The sequence below is a fragment of the Amblyraja radiata genome, chromosome 41 (genome assembly GCF_010909765.2).
Source record: "Amblyraja radiata isolate CabotCenter1 chromosome 41, sAmbRad1.1.pri, whole genome shotgun sequence".
Classification (NCBI taxonomy): Eukaryota; Metazoa; Chordata; class Chondrichthyes; order Rajiformes; family Rajidae; genus Amblyraja; species Amblyraja radiata.
Window position 1 is genome coordinate 15,943,643 of NC_045996.1, and position 21,115 is coordinate 15,964,757.

A 21,115-nucleotide genomic window follows, 5' to 3' on the forward strand; every position below is an offset into this window, starting at 1 on the left:
TGTAATCAGTGTTGTAGGGGAACAGTATGTGTGTGATATAGCTCATTTGTCAATTCCGTTATGCGTCTTGCAGTGTAATCATTGTTGAAGGGGAACAGTATGTGTGTGATATAGCTCATCTGTCAATTCCGTTATGCGTCTTGCAGTGTAATTGTTGTAGGGGAACAGTTTGTGTGTGATATAGCTCATCTGTCAATTCACACATTAATCCATGACGTACTACGGCCTTTTCGCTGAGTAGATTTCGCTCTATGATCTTTCGTCCTCCCTACCTCACATGTTGGCATGAAATTTGCTTTCAAACACATTTCACCACTTGGATTGCACAACACAATGGCAACTGGAACAAAGTTAGATCGAGCTCTTAAAGATAGCGGAGTTAAGGGATATGGAGAGAAGGCAGGAACGGGGTACTGATTGTGGATGATCAGCCATGATCACATTGAATGGCAGTGCTGGCTCGCAGGGCCGAATGGCCTCCTCCTGCACCTATTGTCTATTGAATACGGCAACATGCAGGATCGCACGATCCAAATCTGGCCACTTCAGCGAGAATTGCCGAGTTTATTGGAGACAGAGAACTACTGGAATCTTGAAAAGTTCCCCCTTCTAGAGGAACTCAGTGGTTCAGGCAGCATCTGTGGAGAGAATGATCAAGATGTTTTGGGTTGGGACTGAATCAGTCTGAAGAAGGGCCTCGATTCATTTCCCTCCAGAACTGTTTCTCACCCAGTGTATTACACATTGAGCGAGCCCAAAGGCACTTTTGCAAGAAGCGAGTGATCGAAGTGATGCCGTGTGTCTGGAATATAAATCCTTTTTGTCCCATGCCGTCTGTGTTCTCATCTCTGGCAACAGGGGGCGCTGACCTGTGCGCGGCTGCCCAGCCTGCAGCTGTCTGTCTTTTCATTTTTATTTTTATTTTTAGTTAGTTAAAGTGTTTTTGTTTCTGGAGGTCTAGACTTTTTTGTGTGGGGGATGGGGGGGGGGGAAGGGGGAAACTACCTTTCAGGGTCCCTACCTGGTCGGAGAGGCAGCTTTTCTCCGGGCTGCAGCTTCGACCCGTCCTCGCGGCCTACCAGCGGGCCTGGAGCGGCGTTTCCTGTCGCGGACCGCCAGAACCTCGGCTTCGGCAGCGGCACAGCGCTGGAGCGCTATCGTGGAGCGGGCGATGCCTTGCCTGGGTCGCCGCGCTGGAGCTCCGGTGAGCTGAGACCGCCGGGAACAACATCGCGGAGTTGCGGGTCTGAGGAGCGGCCAGCTGCGGGCGGCGGCACTGAACTGTACACCGGGAGCCTGGGATCTCGCGACGAGATCGCCAGTTGTGGAGCTCCAACCGGCGCGGCCTTGTTGGCTTCGGAAGCCGCGGCCTCCAGTACGGAAGCGACCGTTCCAGGTGTCCCAGGCCGCTGTGAGGATTCTCCCGACGCCGGAGCAACATCACCCGGCGAGAACGGCCGGGAACATCGGGCCTCCGTGGAGGCAACTGTGGAGGCCTCAATTGGCTCGACTATGGGTAGCAATGTTACAACATTTTGAGATTTTAAAAATCAAGTCTGTAATTTATCCCATCAGATAAAGCATAAAAATAAGTTTAATTTGACACCTAATTCACTTTCATATCTCAAGTATTTAAAAAGTTATGGCCATTTTCATACTCGGAAATGAGCATCTTGTTCCCTATTGATTTTCTATGGATATAACAAAAAAGTTGTGATCGTGAACAGTCAAAAGCCCATAACTTTCTTAAAAATTAAGAGAACTGAATGAAATTTTCAGTTATCATAGATTGAAGCATTCTGAAACAAATATAAAATAATCTTACTTGGATGACCTGAAATTAAAGCATATAATTAGTTAGTTACCTAATTGTAGCTAATTTCAGACTTCAATTACTAGATCTAAACATCTATCCATTTCTTAATAAATGATTAACATTTTTAAATAGCCTAAATGTCCAAATAATATTCACAAATAATTCACAATAAAACATGATTTTTAAATCTCATTTACATTAATTTATAGGCCAAATGGAAGGAATTCAGTGTTCAATTGCTGTAAATTAAAGTCCATTTTAAATCAGCTTTCCAGTGGGTCCCTGTGGAACGCGCTGGTTTAGAACGTTCACATTGCGGTAGATTTGTGCCCCAAATGCCCAGAAAAATACTGCGCGATATAATGGGCCCAAAATGAGCTACTCGCAATATTAAACTTTGTATAAAGGGATCTTTAGAAGCCCTTTTTAATGTAAAAATATACAGCATACCTTCAGCTGTCTGCTTTATGAGACCCTGCGGTTGCTGGCGGTCGCGGGTTTAGAGATTGATTTTTAAACTACTATAACTATTATTCAAGGCCTTTAAACCTAATAATAGCTTTTGCGACGGGGTCTTCCAGCGATTTTTCGTTAATAATTAACTAGGCTGAACATCTTCGATTTGAACAGCCTAGAGAAAATCGCGTTTTAAACCCGCCCCCTCTAAACGGCGCCAAAATCGCGCACACCGCAGCGGCAGATTTTCAAAGACGCTTCAGGTAGGCTTTGCAACATACCTACTATGGGTGAACTGGGGTTGGGGACTGGACTTTGTGCCTTCCCTCATGGTGGGAGCCATTGTGGGGGGATGTTTTTTTATGTTTAAATCTCTGATTAATGTTATGTCTGTATTCTTTCTTTATGTGCTGCATTGGCAAGAAGCATTTCACTACACCTAGGTGCATGTGACCATTAAATAATCTTTGATCTTTGGCCTTTGTTAGCCCCAACTGCTGAAAATGGAGCGGGTCCCACTGTTGCTAACAGTGCAATGGCACCACCTGCTGGCAAAGACAACAAGCACAGGTGCCCGAGCAACTGGTGCTGACATTGTCTGTAACGCAACAATCTTCACCAAACATGATTTTGAACGACATGAGGCGTTAAAGTTTGATTATTATTAGCAGTAAGGGGATGTTGGACAAATTTGGATTGTTTTGTTAGTTTAATTTATAGATACAGCACGGAAACAGGCCCTTTGGCCCATCAAGTCTACGCTGACCATCGATCACCCATTCATTAGTTCTATGTTATCCCACTTGCTTCTCCATGCACACTGGGGCCAATTAACCTATAAGCCTACATGTTTGTGGGATGTCAGAGGAGACAGCTGTACCAATTGTGCCACCACTGTTTACTCTAGAACATCAGAGGTTGAGGGGAGACTTTTAGAAGCATATATAATTATGAGGGGCATAGATAGGGCCCAAAAATGCTGCTAGACTTCCAAACACTCACACCAGAGTTTCTGCGGCCTCCACATTGAACAAAGTAACAGCCAGCCAGCAAGTCGGTGCACAGCAAAATGTCGCTGACGTTTATTGGCAAACAACAATATAGCTACTAGCAACTCCAGACACAGGATTCTCACTTCTGTTTCCAGAGGCTACAATCTGAAAAATAAAAATGGTAATGGTAAGGGATGGAAGTCACTGAGAAACAACAGGAGTGTAATAACAAGGGCTGCAAGAGACTTTAGTGCTCAATGGTAACCGCAGTGTAAGCAAAGATCCTATGGCGGGCCAGATAGTCCACTCGACGAAAAAGACGTAGTACGGTCATGGGCAGATTCATGGGTAATTTTTGGCCCCATTTACGAAACCGGCTTCCGTCTCCGCACCAAAGATCCCATAGGATACTAGTGCGGAGACGGAAGCCGGTTACGGAAACATCTTGTAAAAATTAAAGTTATTTGGGAAAAATATTCTCCTCATTTTCAGAATTATAATTTATTAACACAAACTGTTCCCCCGCAACGTTGATTACACTGCGAGTCGGGTCGGGTCGGGTTACTGAAATGGATGAAAAAAAGGCCCACGTTCCGCTCCGTACTACACGTCAGCCCATTGCATTTAGAAGGAGTGGTCTATCTTGCTTTCTATAGGATCTTTGGTGTAAGTGTTTTACATGTGGACAGTAGCAGTGACAAATATCACCCTCTTCCCACTGTCCTGACAGCAGCGATGGGATTAACCAGGGCTGAAGCAAGAGCATCACGTGCATTGTTAAACCATTAGAATCAAAGCATTCAAAGTCTCTGTGACAGAGACAAGAGCTTTCACTCCTCAGACAGATCGTTAGCTACAGACAGCTGTGAGGTGACAACAGCAATTTGCGGGGATAACTAATGCTCAGGCAATCGAGCTGTCCTCTTATGTCAGATAAATAAGTGGAATCTTCCGAGCCGGGAGCTTAGACGTAAAGGTTATTCTATTTTGACCAGCACCAAATGTATTTAAATACAGATAATATCAATCTGGTTTTCTTCCATTTTGAAATGAATTTGATTCTGCTGGAAGAGTAAAGTAATACACAGTAGAGTTGAGGCTTGTACAAGAATCACATTCATACACGTAACGCATCAAGTTCCCCTTCACTCATCACCAGCTCAGCAGGATTGATGAGAAATGGTGATGTCTAATCAAGTGGGGATGATCGGGGCAGCTTGGTTTGAAGAGGAAGAGAGAGCTGAGAAACATAGATTGTGCAAAGACAAAATTGAGCGAGGGATTTTTCCTGGGGAAAAGTATGGAAATTCATTAAAATGGCAGGAAATAAAAATCTCAAAGCAGGGGTAAGGTTGGAGGGGAAGTGGTTGTACATAGTTCCCTGAAAGTGATGTCACATGTAGACAGAGTGGCCAAGAAGCTTTCTGCTGCATTCCTATCCATTCATCAGTCAGGGTAGTGACTATAATTAAAACAGAATGGGGCAGCAGTTACATCCCCTTGTCCCATCGCAAGGACAGGCTGAGCGGGGATGGGGCAAAGTGGATGAGTAATATTTCACTTAGGAGGGAGAGAGGGAGAAGGAGATAAGGCAGTGGGAAAGGTTAAAGCAAGGTAAGGAGATTGGAGGTAAGAGCAAAGACACAGTCGTGAATGCAGGAGGCACTGGGATTTGCTGGCAGAGGGCCCTTGCCAGAAATTTCCAGATTAAATGGAAAATGATTGTAAGTTGTTCCAGATGTCCGGAGCGCCACATAGTTCCAGAGAAATTAAACTGGAGGGGAGGGGGGAAAACCAGAGAGCTGGGCAGAGAGAGAGAGAGACACACAGGCAGGCGCACACACACACACACACACACACACACACACACACACACACATACTGCAACACTTCTTCACGGGTAGTTACAGACAGCAGGCAAGGATGTGGCATTCAGGTTACAAGTCAATCAGGAATGATCTTACTAAATGTGGAGCAAACTCGAGGGGCTTACTCCAACACACACAGTACAAAGCAGCAGTTGTTACCGTGGTACTTGTCTGAAGAAGGGTCCCAACCCAAAACATCGCCCATCCATTCGCTACGATGCTGACTGACCTGCCAAATTACTCTGGCACATTGTAGTTTGTTCTTTGAAAGCGGAATCAGGATGTGAAATGATGGGTAAACACAAAGCTCTGGAGTAACTCAGCAGGTCAGGCAGCATCTGTGGAGAACATGGATAGGTGACGTTTCACAGAATACTGGAGTAACTCAACAGGTCAGGCAGCATCTGTGGAGATCATGGATACGTGACGTTTCGGTCTGGACCCTTCTTCAGAATGAACGGTGTGTGACGTGTTTGTTAAGATAGACCAGTAGAGTTGGGTTGGGGTGATGGTGTAAGGCTGGAGACAGCAACTGCAGTGTGTACATGAGGCAGAGGATTAGCACACAGGCCCATCACTAAACTGTGATCAATGCTGAATCTTAAATAATTTCAAGCCCTGTCTGTCTCACAAACACTTCACCCACAGCTCGCAATTCCCCACAAATACTGGACACAATAATCACAAGCTTCACACTTGAATGAGGAAGTGCCGAGTTACGTTACGCTGGGCTACTGAGCTCACATTAATACTGGCCTCTGCTGTGGGACAGACGATGGTAGACTTACGTGATTTCTCGGAACGCTCTTTTCTCAACGTATTTTAGCTTGTGCTTCCTCTTGAATCTAGGAAAGAAAAGTCAGGAATGGGTGTTCCCAAGAGCTCATCAAAGCAGGCAAAGCTATTTACTAATCAAGCAGCAAAACCAGGCCACATCTGCCATAAGACTCATACAGCATGGAAACAGACCCTTTGGCCTAACTTGTCCACACCTACTAATCCCATTTGGTCCATATCCCTCCAATCCTATCGTCTACAGAAAGACCAATTACATAATTCAAAGGTAACCATTCATTATTTTTTCCCCCGTGGGTCAACACCTGTCGATTCATTAACGTCACTACAATATTTATTCTGTCTCATTGTAGTTTATGCAATCTTGTTATGTCGTTTCCATTATAACGCTGATCACATATCAAACCTGTTTCTTTGTTTATATCGCAGTTTGGGACTCCCCAAGATTGCAAAGGGCATTGTTGAACTCAGCTCTTTGTAAGAGTCCAAGCCATGTGCAGTAAAGATGGAGAATATCATTACCTATTTTGTTCCAGAACTTTAAATGGTGCATAACAATGTGGGCAGAGGATCCATTATTACTCTGTTACTGATTACAAATATAAAAGGCCTGTTAGTCAAAGGGGAGCTGGGCTGGGAGTGTCTGGCCCGTGATGTCACATTAAAACGGCCACACAAACGACATACAGTGTGGAAACAGGTCATTTGGCCCAACTTGCTCACACCCACCAACAAGTCCCACCTACACTAGTCACACCTGCCTGCATTTGGCCCAGATCCCTCCAAACATATCCTATCCATGTACCTGTCTAAATGTTTCTTAAACGTTACAATAGTACCTGCCTCAACTACCTCCTCCAGCAGCTTGTTCTACACACCCACTTACTTTGCTCTTTGACGAGGTTCGATCAGATTCCTCTTCTGTAAGCTCTTAAAGCGATCAGCAAGAATGCTGCCCTCTGGCTGTCAAAGCAAGAGTCACACAACAGATCAGAGGCTGTCACCACTTGCATTCGAGGTGAACATTAGCAGCGCAGCAGTCCAACCTACGTCACTCTGGGAACTGCAGACATTTACATTCAGTTACTTCAATAACAAAAGCAAGGTTCTGGATGTGGTGCATCCTGATAAAAATCTAGTTAAATATAAATGATAGTATGGTATATTGTGCTATGGCATGGCATATCTAAAAAAGATGAAATGCTAGAGTAACTTAGCGAGTCAGGCAGCATCTCTGGGGAAGATGGATAGATGCCGTTTCGAGTCGGGACCCTGTTTCTATCCACGTTCCCTAAAGATGCTGCCTGGCCTGCTGAGTTACTCCACCCCTTTGCGTGTTTTGTTGTAAACCAGCATCTGCAGTTCCTCGAGTCCATGGTATATTTGAATAGCAGCAAAACAAAGCTTTTCACTGTACCCAGTACACGTGACAATAACAAACAGAAACTGAAAAGCCAGGGCATTGCCCTTGAGTTGGGAATGGAAAGGGAAACTCGGGATGTCACGCCTGTCCTCAGTTCCCAGAGCTTAGCCCACTGGGCAGTGCCCGGGAAACCCTGAGCTTTCTTCACATTCCCAGCCACAGCCGGGAATACTTTGTGCGCAAGGATGGCTCTCGTCATGGGGCAGGCGTGGACAATCCGTCCCTGGGAACACTCAGTGGGGTGGGAAAGGATGGATGGGAGGAATAGTCAGAGGTACGAGAGTGAGTGCGTGACACAACAGCTGACGTTGTTCCAACACTGTCCTCGGGACAGAAGCCACTATTGCCCCATGCAGGGAGTGGGAAATGGAAGGGGTAAAGAGGCTGGATGTATGTAGGAGGAGGGAGAGATGGGATGGAAGGAGATGTCATGGTGGGGGGGGGGTGGAGGGAAGAATATAAAACAGGGGAGTAGAATAAAAAGGGACTGTGCAGCAAACTGTGGAGAAGATGCAGCAATACCAACCTTCAATGCCCGCAGTGATCCAGCGAGCTCGTCACTGAGCTTGACGTCAAGGTCAGGGTCCTGGTACCTAGACAGGACAGTAAGCACTCCCAGTCAGCAGACCCACAAGCCCTAACCCTAACCCTAATGCAAGCACACTAACTACAGCTACTGCAAACCCGAATAAAAACAAGGCGACACCTCACTGAGAGCACAAACAGAATGGGCAACATTCAGTGTGAACAGGTGCAGGTGTAACACTCCAGCCTGAATGAGAACATAGAACATTAAACAGTACAGCACAGGAACGGGACCTTCAGCCCACTATGTTTGTTCCAAACATGATGCCTTTACACACTGTTAAAATGCTGTAGGACCAATCCCTACACCCAGTTGCCTCTTCACCATCAACAACAGTGATGATGCACTTGACAAAGTAGCAGAGCTGCTATATCGAAACAGATGAGTGACCAGAGACTCAGATATCCCTCACTTCCTCTCAACATGTGCTACTTGCTTCATTAAACAGGAACAATTCCAGTTATTGTTCCACGTTAGGTTCTGGGAACTTTGTCTGTTCTTTCCCTGCATAATGCAGAAAACTTTACTGTTAGTTGCAGAGTCTCCAGCATTTGCAGCAACACAGAAGCCAAGACTCGAGGCCCCGTCTGCACAGGCAGTGACACTGACTAACCCAACGCTTGCTGCGTTATCCTCAGCTGCTTCCAGAAACAAAGTCAACTTTTATAGTCCAGCTTGTCTACAATTACCTCGATGCATCTCCGTTTCAAGTGACTCACCAATAGTTTTAAGGAGGCCAAAGATATGCGTGTGTTTTTTTTTCTACACAGAGGATGGTGAATGCCAGGAATAGGTGCCGGCGGAGGTGGTGGAAGCAGAAATGATAGTGGTGTTTAAAAGACTCGTGGATAGGTACATGGAATGCAGGGAATGGATGGACTGGGATTATTTGCAGGCAAATAAGAATTGGTCTTGACACATATTCGGACCTATTCCTGTGCTGTACTTTTCAATGTTCTGTGTAATTAGTAAAATCACAGTGGAAGTTCCATCACCAAGTGTATTTAAGGCAAAGAACAGTGGATATCCCTTGCTGTATCAGACTTCACTGTAGGCACAGACACTCCCAGAGGCAATGCAGGAACACTCACTTCAAGCGGCCCAGACGGCGAGGCTTGTTGGCTTCTACTTTCCGTTTCTCTGTGCGCTCGGCTTTCTTCTCTGCCCGTCTCAGCTCCAGTTGCCTCACTTCCCCCTTGATAGATCGCAGGCGGAACAGCTGCTGCTGCCTCTCCCGTGCCTGCTTCTGCTCCTTTATCCTCAGCTCCTGAGATGAGATGACACGAGACACACAGTTGGAGACAGACATGGTGAACACGGGCAGGACAATCCCAAGGCAAGGCTGCTTAACATTGATGGTCTTTTTCCTCAGGGTAATGGATTCTAAATTTGGGAAGATCTACGAAGTCTGGAATGGTGACTGACAGAAGGACTGATGAGAGTTGTGAACAATGACTGGTGGAGTCATCATGCAACAGAGCTCTGGGACACACTGCCTGAAGGGGCAGTGAGACAGAACCAACGGCAGCTTCCAATAGATCTGTTCCCCAGAGTAGAAGAAACTAAAACCACACGACACAGGCTTAAGGTGAGAGCAGAGATTTAAGAGGGATCTCAAGTGTAACTTTTTCACTCAGAGGGTAATCTGTATCTGGTACGAGCTGTAAATATTACTTTTATTAGCAATTTGGACAGATATACAAATAGGAAGGAATTAGAGGGCTCTGGGACAAATACTTGGCCACTATGGACTAGCCCACTATGCCAACTTGGTCAGCATGGACTAAATGGGCAGAAGGGCCCGTGTCTGTGCAGTACAGCTCTATGGGCTTTCAATGGCAGTACAATAAGCTGTCTGCTCTATGTCCTTCTCTTACATGTCCCCTTACAGGGCAAGAGATTCTCTGCAGACAAATGAAACTTAACACAGGCAGTAGTTGATGAATTGTCATACCAGTAAAAGTTGGAGAAAGGTGGCGAGGGAGAGGAAACAGTAGGTGTAAACCATCAGAGTCCACTAGCAGTCAAGGTCAAAGATCAGACTAATCTTATCCAAACTGCCAGCATTAAGGCCAATAAATGAGGACCAGTCTATATTCATGAACTGTGCCAACCCTCTGTAAATCCCATTGATGAATGTCTGGGTTACAGCCTCCAGACAGCTGGTGTGGGTGAGTCGAGAGTGTTTAATTGTCCTATGTACCACCAACAGAACAATTAAGTTCTTAGTTGCTTCAACTGACCAGGCCCGTGAAAACAACACACACACATAAATATAGAATCGATAATACAGTTAGATAATGTTAGTAATCTTATTACTAAGTGACCATCATATGTGCTTTATAGTGTGACCAAACACAAAAGAGATGGACAATTGCTCCTTTCCTGTTTGCTGCATGAGGAACGAGAACAGTTGTAGGATGGTGGGCCTGATTGTGTGCTGCACGACTCTGTACTGACACCGCTACTCCCACTGCCCTCAGTTCCCAGCTGCCCACTCGGCAGAGCTTGGGAAACCCTGAGCTGTCCTCACATTCCCAGACTGGAGTCGTGGGAATTCTTTGTGCGCAAGGATGTCTCTCATCATCAGGCAGGGAAATTATTCTGGTTTTCTGGGTGCATCCAATGTGACCTGTTTACATTCTGTGCCCCATATGAATGACAAATCCTATTAGACCTTCATTATGTCCTTCATTTAACATAGAACAGCACAGCACAGGAACAGGCCATTCAGCCCACAATATCCGTGCTGAACATGATGTAAAGGCCAAATCTCATCTGCCAGCACATAATCCATATGCCTCCATTCCCTGCATATCCATCTACCTGTGTAAGTCTCTTAAAGACCACTATCATATCTGGCTCCACCCCCAACCCCAGCACAGCCCAGCGCTCCAGGTACTCAACCCCCCCCCCCCCAACCCCAGCCCAGCGCTCCAGGTACTCACCACACCCCCACCCCCCCCAACCCCAGCCCAGCGCTGCAGGTACTCACCACACCCCCAACCCCCAACCCCAGCCCAGCGCTCCAGGTACTCACCACACCCCCACCCCCCCACCAACCCCAGCCCAGTGCTCCAGGTACTCAACCCCCCCCCCCCCCCCCTCCCCAACCCCAGCCCAGCGCTCCAGGTACTCACCACACCCCCCCCCCCCCCCCCCAACCCCAGCCCAGCGCTCCAGGTACTCATATTCCAAATGCAACCTGACCAAAGTCTATAAAGCTACATCATGGTATCCTGACTCTTGTACTCAATGCCCTGACCAATGAAAGCACGCACACCAGATGCCTTCTTACCCATGTCACTTCTCCAATAACGCACCATTTATTGATCCAACCAATTAAATGTTTATTTTAGTTGACTTCTCTTCACAATAGTGTTGGTACATTTAGTTTAGGTTAGTTTAACACCTACTGATCAGCAGATGGGCCCGAGTTTCAACACCTCAACAGTGCAGCCTTGTCACTGGAAGCTTTGCTCCTGTCTACCAAAGATCCTGTAGCAAAGCAAGATAGACCACTCCTTCTAAATGCAATGGGCTGACGTGTAGTACGCAAAGTAGCGGAACGTGGGCCTTTTTTTCATCCATTTCAGTAACCCAACCCGACCCGACCCGCAGTGCAATCAACAGTTTGTGTTAATAAATGATAAAACTGAAAATGAGAAGATTTTTACCAAGGATGTTTCCGTAACCGGCTTCCGTCTCCGCACTAGTATCTTTGCTCCGCTATGGGATCTTTGGTGTGGAGACGGAAGCCGGTTACGGAAATGGGGCCGAAAATTACCCATGAATCTGCCCATGACCGTACTAAGTCTTTTTCGTCGAGTGTTCTATCTTGCTTGCTATAGGATCTTTGCTGTCTACATCACACCTGTAATATAGTCATACATATTCATGTGTCTGTTAATGAGTTGGTGTTCAGGGAATGCTGGGTACTAAATCTCTCTCATGATCCAGGCAAGCAGTGTGTAAGCCTAGTTCTTCATTCTCCCGTCCGGAATATAACAACACCCACCTGTCTTTTGAATATCTTTTCCCTTTTCCGATCCTTTTCAGTTTTCTTCTCACAAGAGAAAACATTCCACACGGGTCCTTCTGCTGCCTCTGTGTTGCCACTGGGATGAGTGTCTGGCTCCTGTTCCTCACCTTCAGATTCCTCCAGCAATCCCTGACACAACTCCTGGAGGACTGTTTCCTGCAAGTGCATCAGACATAACCCGTTAGATAAGATCATACATCAGGTCCAAGCAGTGGGAGGCAGCAGCAGCAGCAGCAGCCACGGAAGATCAAAGAGGAGAAGACACACATCGGCATCTGGCTGAGCTGATTCCATCCATCCCTGTGAGATATAACCTCACAGAGACCAGAGGGAACTATGGTCAGAAAAGGGCAAAGGAAACACAACATCCACGCTTACCTGTGTTGGAAGTTCAGCTGCAGGCGGCAAGCATACCTGCCGATTAATTTTCTCCTCAATTCTCCGCTTCTTAACTTCCACTTCATGAGCAGCAAGGAGCAGAGCCTATGTGAACAAGACATCCTTTCAAATATAATTAAGGTGGCACAGTGGCGCAGTTGATAGAGCGGCTGCCTCACAGCACCAGAGACCCGGGTTCGATCCTGACCTCGGGTGCTGTCTGTGTGGAGTTTGTACACTCTCCCTGTGACCACGTGAGTTTTCTCAGGGAGCTCCGGTTTCCTCCCACATCCAAAAGGTTTGTAAGTTAATTGTCCCTCTGTAAGATTGCCCCATGTGTGTAGGGAGTGGCTGAGAAAGTGGGATAACGTAGATCTGGTAAGAATGGGAGATCGATGTTCGACATAGAAGCTGAGCTGAAGGGCCTGTTTACGTGCTGTATCTTTAAACTAAACTACAATTAAAATACTACCAACATTAAACTCTATGCAAGTGCATTTAATTCTGATATACGGTTATTTACATGAAGCAAAGTAACAAGCATTTATCAGGATAATTGTTGTTTTCTGTTCTTTGATAAAATACGTTGACTCTTCAGCTGATTCATTACAAGCTCACAGGGCAGGAAGGTGTTAAAAAGCTATCAGGTGTGATTGGTCAAAAGGCCATCTGGAGGTTTGATGCCAGGCAGCAAGCATCACTGACCATCACTGACCGACTCTCTCTGACCGACCATCACCGACTGTCAATTACTGATTATCACTGACCGACCCTCACTGACTGACACTCACTGAATGACCATCAGGCATGATTGGTCAAAAGGCCTTCTGCATTTGAGGATTGGTGGCAGGCAGCAAATATCACTGATGTCTGTGCAGCTGCAAAGTGCTTTTCCAGGAGAGGTCACTACCTTTCATCACCTTACCTGATGAGATTCAAATGTGGGGTTGTACGATCCTCCCGGGGCAATCACTTCTATCGCTGACACTTGTGAGGGTTTCTGCTGCTGTTTGATTGGGCGCTGTTTACCATAAAGAAGAAAATGTAAAGGCGTAAGCATCCTTCATTGCAACTAAACTAAAATCTGTTTCCTCTGAAAGTTATTCATGCCCAAAGTGAAAACAGGTTTCACATTTCAGAAAATCTGGAAAACTGCACAACAGCTGGATAGGAAAGGTTTAGATTATGGGATTAACAGAATAACACAGATGGAGCATCTTTGTCAACATGGGCAAGCTTGACTGAAGGGCCTGTTTCGTGCCGTGTGGCCTTATAACAGTTGATTTAATACTCACACCAAGGCTAGAATATTGTCCTGCCTCAGTGTGTAATATTCTCCATTTAATTTATCTACTTACAAACAATATACATTTACTTAACGTTGCAAAATGTGCTGCCATGCTTATCAGATACATGGACATTGATCTACAGACAGAAATGCAGCTTAAATGACAGTCTACAACTCAGTAAAAAACAGTTGCCTTATGGGTCTTACATTAGAGGGAAAAGATCAACAAATGAAGGGTCCTGACCCAAAGAGTCACTCCATTCACTCCACAGATGCTGCCCAACCCACTGAGCTCCGCCAGCACTGTGTTTTACTGTTGATCAAGAGACAGTGTTGGGAAATAATACAAGACTTAGCAGCCGAAAGCATGGAAAATCTAGGAGGAACTCAGAGAGAAATTAGTTATTAATTAATTTTTTGTCTTATCTCAATGCTGAAACTCCCAGGATACTGTGCCAGAAACATAAATGGTCACAACATTGCTGTCCCTCTTCTCTCAAGCAGAGGCTGTCATGGTAACAGACATCTGGAGAAAACAACAACTTGAATGTCTCCCCTGTCACAACCCTGCAGGAACACCCTGTGGTGGATGTTTAATTTGTGTTTATTGTATGTTTTGTTTTTATTGGTTCTGTGTATGACTGCAGGCAACATAATTTCGTTCAGACCGAAAGGTCTGAATGACAATAAAGGAATCTAAAAAAAAAAAAAAGAACAGGTTGAAGATAACTGTAGCTCTGCATACAGGCATGCACAGCAAAGCCATACTTCCAGCATTCTTCTGCTTTCCCCATGCAAGCGCCTGCCAGCAAACCAGGGACAGAAAACAGAGCTGAAGAATAGGGCCTCCACCTCTAGAGCTGAGGCAATGGCTCTACCCGCTGCGCCACTGCGTTGCATTGATTGAAGATGACCTGCTCCTTACATCTTGCCGTACTGAGAGGCACCAAGTCACTACCCCAGAATAAAAATGCCTATATGCATGGACAAGGTGTTCAGATGTGCCCGAGTCCATGCTGTATAACTCTATGACCATGACTCTATGACACTACTGCCATGTGTGTTCAACTAAAACTGCTTTTGCGATCCTCACACACCTACCTTTGGCCTTTTTCTCTTGGTCTGTTCCAGGAACCACTCCTCTTTGCCTTCAAGCTCTTGGTCAAGAGGATCTTAAGAAAAACAAGCAAAACAGTGGATTGACACCAAGAGTGGTGGCAAAGGCTGGACATATATTCACAAACCAAGATTATAAAAAGCAAAAAAAAAAACTACAGATCTGATAAAAAACAGAATACTGTAAATAACAGGTAGGATAACATCTATAGCTGGAGAAAAGGTCAAGATAGTTATGAAATAAAAACATTAAAAACGTCATCTTCAACTGACATTAATGATCATATTTATCTTCGCACAGATGCAGCCACACCTGATAAATGTTTCCGTCTTTAATTAGATTTCCAGTGCTTACAGTTTTTTGGTATTTCATGTTGGTTATATGATTCTAAGTAAAAAGACCTGTACTGCGAGCCTTATTCCTTTCTCCAACCCAGCACCAACCTCTGTGGCCCAGTGGTGTTAAACACTAGGACAGATTTATGGAGGCAGGTCTTGGTGGTGGAGGAATGGCTGGGTGGCGATGCCAGAGAAGATGAGGAGAGAAACAGTCGAACGGTACAGGTCCCCCTAGGAACAACTGGACAATGTTTGAACATGAAGAGTATTGATTTGGAAAAGAGGCCCCAAAAAAGATCTACTGGTCAAGAAGCATTTCTGGAGGACATGGATGGGAGATGTTTCAGGTCGCGACCTTTCTTCAGACAGATTGTGAGGTGAAAGAGAGGAGAGGTGGGATAAATTGGCATATAATAGGTTGATACAGGTGAGGGGGGGTTTGATAGGCAGATGGTGGACAAAGGCCCGAGATGGAAACACAGCAGGTGTGAGACATAACAATGAAAGAGATGCAAATTGTGAAGCTAGAGGAAGGAATGTAGGTGGAAGGGGAGAAAAAAGGGGGGAGAGGGGAATTGGAGAATGTAATGTCCATACCATTGGACCTTAAGCCACCCAACTCAGCATCAGAATCATTGTCCTGGCGATAGAGGATGGTGGAGCTTCGCAGGTGAGGTACAACACCTGTCGCTTACTTGTGTTTGACCAAAGGTCGTAGAAGCCTCGGCTGGGGTTGTTGTTGGCTCCAGGCTTGGTTTTCACTGCAGGTTTCTTCAGTCTGGCATAAAGCAGCCTCTCTTTACGACGGACAATCCCAAAACGCTTCTCCTGATCCGCTTTCTTTCTTAGCTTCCGACTGTTGGGTATCTGATGTGCTAAAATACTAACAGAAATGGGATATACAAAAAAAATACCTCTTGATTCAAAAAAATGTAAAGCAGAGGATTACGAAAAAAAAGAGCAGTTCACCAAACAAAAACTGTGATGGGTTTAATAATAATTAAGTGTAAGTGAAGATTAGAGCAGGTCCAGAGCTGGAAATAAAACCCGTGAACAACCAGCCTAATGCTCAACATTTCCAAATCACTGACAGGCCTTCTCCATTCTTCACCCACGGCATTTGGACACGGACATGGAGAAGGACAGTCTAAAGGGAGACAGGCCAAACACCGGTCAAATTGGACCAGCTTAGATGGGGCATGGATGAGATGGGCCGAAGGGCCTGTTTCAGCGCTGTATGACTATTCTTATAAAACTACAATCCAGATATCTCCATATCCGACTAGCTGTTTATACGTGGCTAGGTACTGAAAGCCTGCAGGATATATTCAAGAGACTGATATTTCGACTGCAAATTACAGTAAACCCTCGTATAACAGACCGGGAGGAGGGGTGGGGATAGTGATGTCATTGCCGATTGCCCGCTATAACGGAGTACGGGTTAGCCGCCCATTGACAGAGTCCCGGAGCCCCGTCATTGAGAGCTCAGTGGGGACCTCCCTCACCACACAGAGTTCGCCCACAAAGGACGCCCGCACCACCTTCTCCAGCGCAGGGAACACCAATAACCGCTACCCTGTTCCTGATTCCCACGGCCAGAGTGGGAATAAAACAGGAGGCGTTGGGGCCAAGAAACCCTCTCCCGTTCTAAGTAAGATCCCCAGGACTAACTGTCTGCCCAGAGTTCAGGGTGAAAGGACATTGATCAAAAATGTTAACTCCATTTCTCCATCCAAAGACACTAAGCTGCTGAGTGAACAAAGTTCTTTTTAACAGCATAAATTCCAATACCATGTCAATCTCAATGGCCTCCGCAGTGCAACTAACAGCCTGTGTTCTTAAAGAGACTATAAACCAAACAGTTTTAAAGAGTTCTGTAGTAACGAGGGTTTACTGTATTTGACTACATGGGAACATACAAGATGGTCAATATCATTGCATTATTGAATGGTGGAACAGGTGCAAGGAACACTATGTTCTTCTCCTGCTCCTTATACCTGCACTTCACAGTAGCATAACACACGTATACAGTAACAGACCTGTCCCCATCAGTACCATATACCAGAATCATACAGCAACAGGCATTTTATGTCACTTCATCTGCAACGGTTTAGGTTTATTAGAGGGGAACGTCTGCTAGAGTACTGGAGGAATATACTCACTCTTTGGGAACTGCGACTTTGGAATCTGATTGTAGAACGAGATCAACCCACAGAGGCTTCAACTTTCCCTTATTGTGGATCAGGTCTATCAAACACAAACAATGCGTTAATGTTCATGCACACAGAGAACTTTAAAACTTCTGTCAAGAGTAGCTACCCAAGGTTATAACCCCATTATCTCGCTGAAATCTACTCACTACATTTACGAGTTTTCTTTCCCATTCATTTATTCCCATTTTGAGGGGGAAGCCAGGATTTAATGCCTTCCCTCATTGTTATGGTTGTGGAGTGTGAACCTTCCTCAACCACTCCATGGTCTTAGACAACTTGGAGCTTCATGGAGCCATTTCAGAGAGCTCTGGGTCAGGAGTGCGTAGGAAAGGTCTAAGAGGGGGTGGGCAAGACGTGCAGCTGCTTTGGGATCCACTTTCTCTGTATCCAGCTCCCTGACAGAGGCAAACAAGTGAAAGAGTTGCAAAGGCAGCATACAGCACACTTGCTTTTATCAGTCAGGCCACTGAGTAAACAAGTTGGGAAGTCACGTTGCACTTTTTTAAAATAAGAAGCCCCCAGAGAAAAAGGAAAGTTTTAAGCTGTGGGCCAAGGAGCTTTATTCTGCAGTTTCGTAACCCAAGTCAACAAACTACATGAAATTTTCACATATTGTGTAAAAAAAATTATATAAATCACCCCCTGAAACTCGATATGAAGAAGACTTGCACATTTTTATTAAATTAGAGAAAAACCGGAAAATTTCGGGAATTATTTAGTCCAATCAAAGCACGTTTAACATTGAGTTGTCTGCCAGTTGGCCAATCACACGCTTTGTTTCAGGCTAGCACACAAAATGGCTGAGGGGGCTTCACAGATGCCTGTTTTACTGAAGATGTGTTCTGTGGAATAAATGTCGTGGAAACTTGCAGCAGGTAATTGTATTTAGTGGTAAAAGCATTAAAAAGGCTGAAGAAAGTGCTGCGAAGTGGATTAAAGTGCAAGAAAGCCTTGAAAGCAAAGTCCCTGTTGAGGTCCTGGAACACAAAGATTTAATAATAATAATGATAAATTTTATTTAATGGGCGCCTTTCAGACATCTCAAGGACACCTTACATAGTAATCGGAATAACATATAATCGGAATATAACAAGTAATAAAGACATCACAGAGACACAAATTAAAAACAGAATTCAATCCAAAAACAGAAAATCAAAAACACAGTGTGAAGAGAGAGCAGCGGCAGCCAAAGCGCTCCAGCGTCCACTCTCTCTTCACGGCAGCCATCTTGGACACAGACCTACAGGACTACAATTAGACAAAAAAAATTAGACAGCCAGGGACCAACTCTAACTAAAAGGTAAAATCTAAAGTCTGAATTTATGAAAATCTATCTGTATGGAGTTTAATTAATTTAATTGCACCCTTTTATAATGTGAAAAAATTAATTCATTCATTCACTTACTTCATTCATGAAGTTGAGGGCCTAAACTATATGTATTCAAAACACAGTAAATTAAACATTGTCACTAATGCCAGCCTGTTGTAGAGTAATAAGTCTTTAACAGCTAATCTCGGAGCTGCCTGCGAAAACTTACCGGGAAAAAGTGCTCTGACCGCGGGACGTAGGTACTCGCGGTAAAGTGAAGCCGCGGTCTCAATTAATAAGCGGCCGATTCGCGAACGCGGATCATCTCCGCGGGAGGGGGGGGGGGGGGAGGCTGTAAATAGTGCCGTCTATAGCAGCCGTTTCAGACCCCGACAACGGGAAAAAACGGAGGGATATCTGACCATTTCTCACTGCAATGGAAGCCTATAAATAGCCATCGATATCCCTCCGTTTTTTGGTGTCTCCAAACACCAACTGATGGAGATGTTTGGCTTTGAACAAACTCTGGTGCATTTCTCCCAGAAGAAAGAGGTTTCTCACCTTTCTTGTCATCTCCTGTGTCAACAAAGTACAGGCTGTCATCTGTCTTTTCAGACACGAGACCCCTAAAAATAAACAAAGTTCCATCAGACATTGTGAAACCGAGTAAGTGCAGTTAGAACCAGTCCTGCAGTGAAACTATTCGACATGAAGTTGCACATCAACACAAATACTAACACTTTATCAGGTGCTGCAATCACAACAAGTGTTCAGGACAGCCCAGGTAAACATAAGGAAGCCTGGATGACGAGGGAAAATGTAGCTTTGATCAAGAGCAAGGAGGAGGCATGGGGCCGCTGGGATCAAGTGTATCCCTGGAGGAGTTTCAGGAACGAAAAAAGGAAATCGGGAGGGCAAATAGGGGGACAGGCGACATTTCTGGCAGAGAGCATTAAGGATAATCCCAAGAGATTTCATAAAGGGTAAAAAGGGTGACCAGTGAGAGAGGGACCCCTCAGGAATCAAAGAGGTAAACTCTGTGTGGAGCCACAGGAGATGGGCATGGTCCTCAACGAGTATTTCTCCTTTTTACCGTGGAGAAAGACAAGAGGATGGAGGGACGGGGTAGACATTGGAAGTGTCTTCAGAGCAGTCAGTGTTACAGTCAAAAATGTGCAGAAGGTCCTGACACGTGCGAAGGTAGACAAACCTCCCTGGCCTGATCGGGGGGGGGGGGGAGAAGGTTGTGGGAGGAGCTCTCTTGGTCTCTGTGGGTAGGGGGTGATTTGGGAGGGGGGTGAAGTCTCTGGGAGGGGGGTGATGTCTCTGGGAGGGGGGTGATGTCTCTGGGAGGGGGGTGATGTCTCTGGGAGGGGGGTGATGTCTCTGGGAGGGGAGTGATGTCTCTGGGTATCTGTCATGGATGGGGGGGGGGGGGGGCGGGGGTGTTTGTGGGTGTCTGTGCGGGTGACCTCCTACTCCCCCCCCCCCCCACACCCACACCCACATCCCCCACTCACCCCACGATGCGCTCCTGCAGCCGCACGTCCTCCAGGAACTCCTCCACCTCCCGCACGTCGCTGTGCTTGTTCCAACTCTTCTTCTTGTTCTTGTTGAGCCGTTTGCGGCGGCCCGGGGCGGCGGAGCCCGGTGTAGAGTCGCTGGGGCCCGGTGTGGAGGCGCTGGGGCCCGGGCCCGGTGTAGAGTCGCTGGGGCCCGGTGTGGAGGCGCTGGGGCCCGTTGTGGGGGCGCTGGGGCCCGTTGTAGGGGCGCTGGGGCCCGGTGTGGAGGCGCTGGGGCCCGGTGTGGAAGCGCTGGGGCCCGTTGTGGGGCCGCTGGGGCCCGGTGATGCTGCGGCCGCCGCCATTACACAGAGGGCGAGGGCGAAGGCGGGCCGCACGTTCGCTTCTCCCGGCGGCGGAACCTCCCAGGGCAGCGCCCCCTGCAGCAAAGATCCTACAGCGGAGCAAGATAGCCTATTCCAACGAAATGCAATGGGCTGACGTGTAGTAGCTACGGAGGGGATCCTGGGCATTTCCCCCCGCCCATTTTAGTAACCGGAACCTACCCGACCCGACTCGCAGGGTAATTAACATTGCGGGGGAATAGTTTTTGTGCGTGATATAGGGTTAGATTCATAATTCTGTTACTTCATACTTCAGTTAATTCTTGTTAAAGAATAAAATGTTGATAAATACACGATACATGAATGTGATATAAATGTATATAATCATATAACGCACACAATTATATTTATTCTGATTTTTATATCCAATGATGAACTTTATTTCAGACTAGACAAGGGACATTAAATAAGAAACATTGTAAACCTCCCCGCAACTTAACACACACTAGGCCCTATCCCACCCCTCAACTATTCCCCCCCGGCACTCCCTCGCCTCCCCCCACACTACAATGTCTCCCCCCCCTCCTATGCCCCTCTCCCCGCTGCCCCGGGCCGCACACCACCCTCACCCCGGGCCGCACACCTCCC

The 21,115-nt window shown here is 46.2% G+C and overlaps 1 protein-coding gene across 2 annotated transcripts; it reads right to left on the minus strand.

Moving 5' to 3' along the window:
- Positions 1–3,326: 3,326 nt before the first annotated feature.
- On the minus strand, positions 3,327–20,590 carry nop53 (NOP53 ribosome biogenesis factor). Of its 2 annotated transcripts, none has more exons than XM_033014369.1 (13): positions 20,142–20,590; positions 19,183–19,247; positions 17,262–17,346; positions 15,795–15,982; positions 14,746–14,816; positions 13,282–13,377; positions 12,357–12,461; positions 11,955–12,134; positions 9,028–9,203; positions 7,877–7,943; positions 6,814–6,890; positions 5,921–5,977; positions 3,327–3,429 (listed from the first exon to the last, which is right to left on the minus strand). In XM_033014369.1, the coding sequence occupies exons 1-13, from the start codon at positions 20,486–20,488 to the stop codon at positions 3,423–3,425; spliced, it is 1,521 nt and encodes a 506-aa protein (XP_032870260.1). In that variant the 5' UTR covers positions 20,489–20,590; the 3' UTR covers positions 3,327–3,422. The 2 variants fall into 2 exon arrangements, with proteins under 2 accessions (XP_032870260.1, XP_032870259.1); XM_033014368.1 differs by having other exon boundaries at positions 9,028–9,200; positions 11,949–12,134.
- Between the last annotated feature and the right edge of the window lie 525 nt (positions 20,591–21,115).

Bases quoted from the DNA above. Each gene is read 5' to 3' on its own strand.
- nop53 (XM_033014368.1), bottom strand. From the start codon at position 20,488: ATGGCGGCGGCCGCAGCATCACCGGGCCCCAGCGGCCCCACAACGGGC. The intron at 17,347-19,182 runs GTGAGAAACCTC...TGTGTTTGATAG, and splicing joins CACAGGAGATGACAAGAAAG to ACCTGATCCACAATAAGGGA. The intron at 12,462-13,281 runs GTAAGGTGATGA...TTGTTCACATAG, and splicing joins CCACATTTGAATCTCATCAG to GCTCTGCTCCTTGCTGCTCA.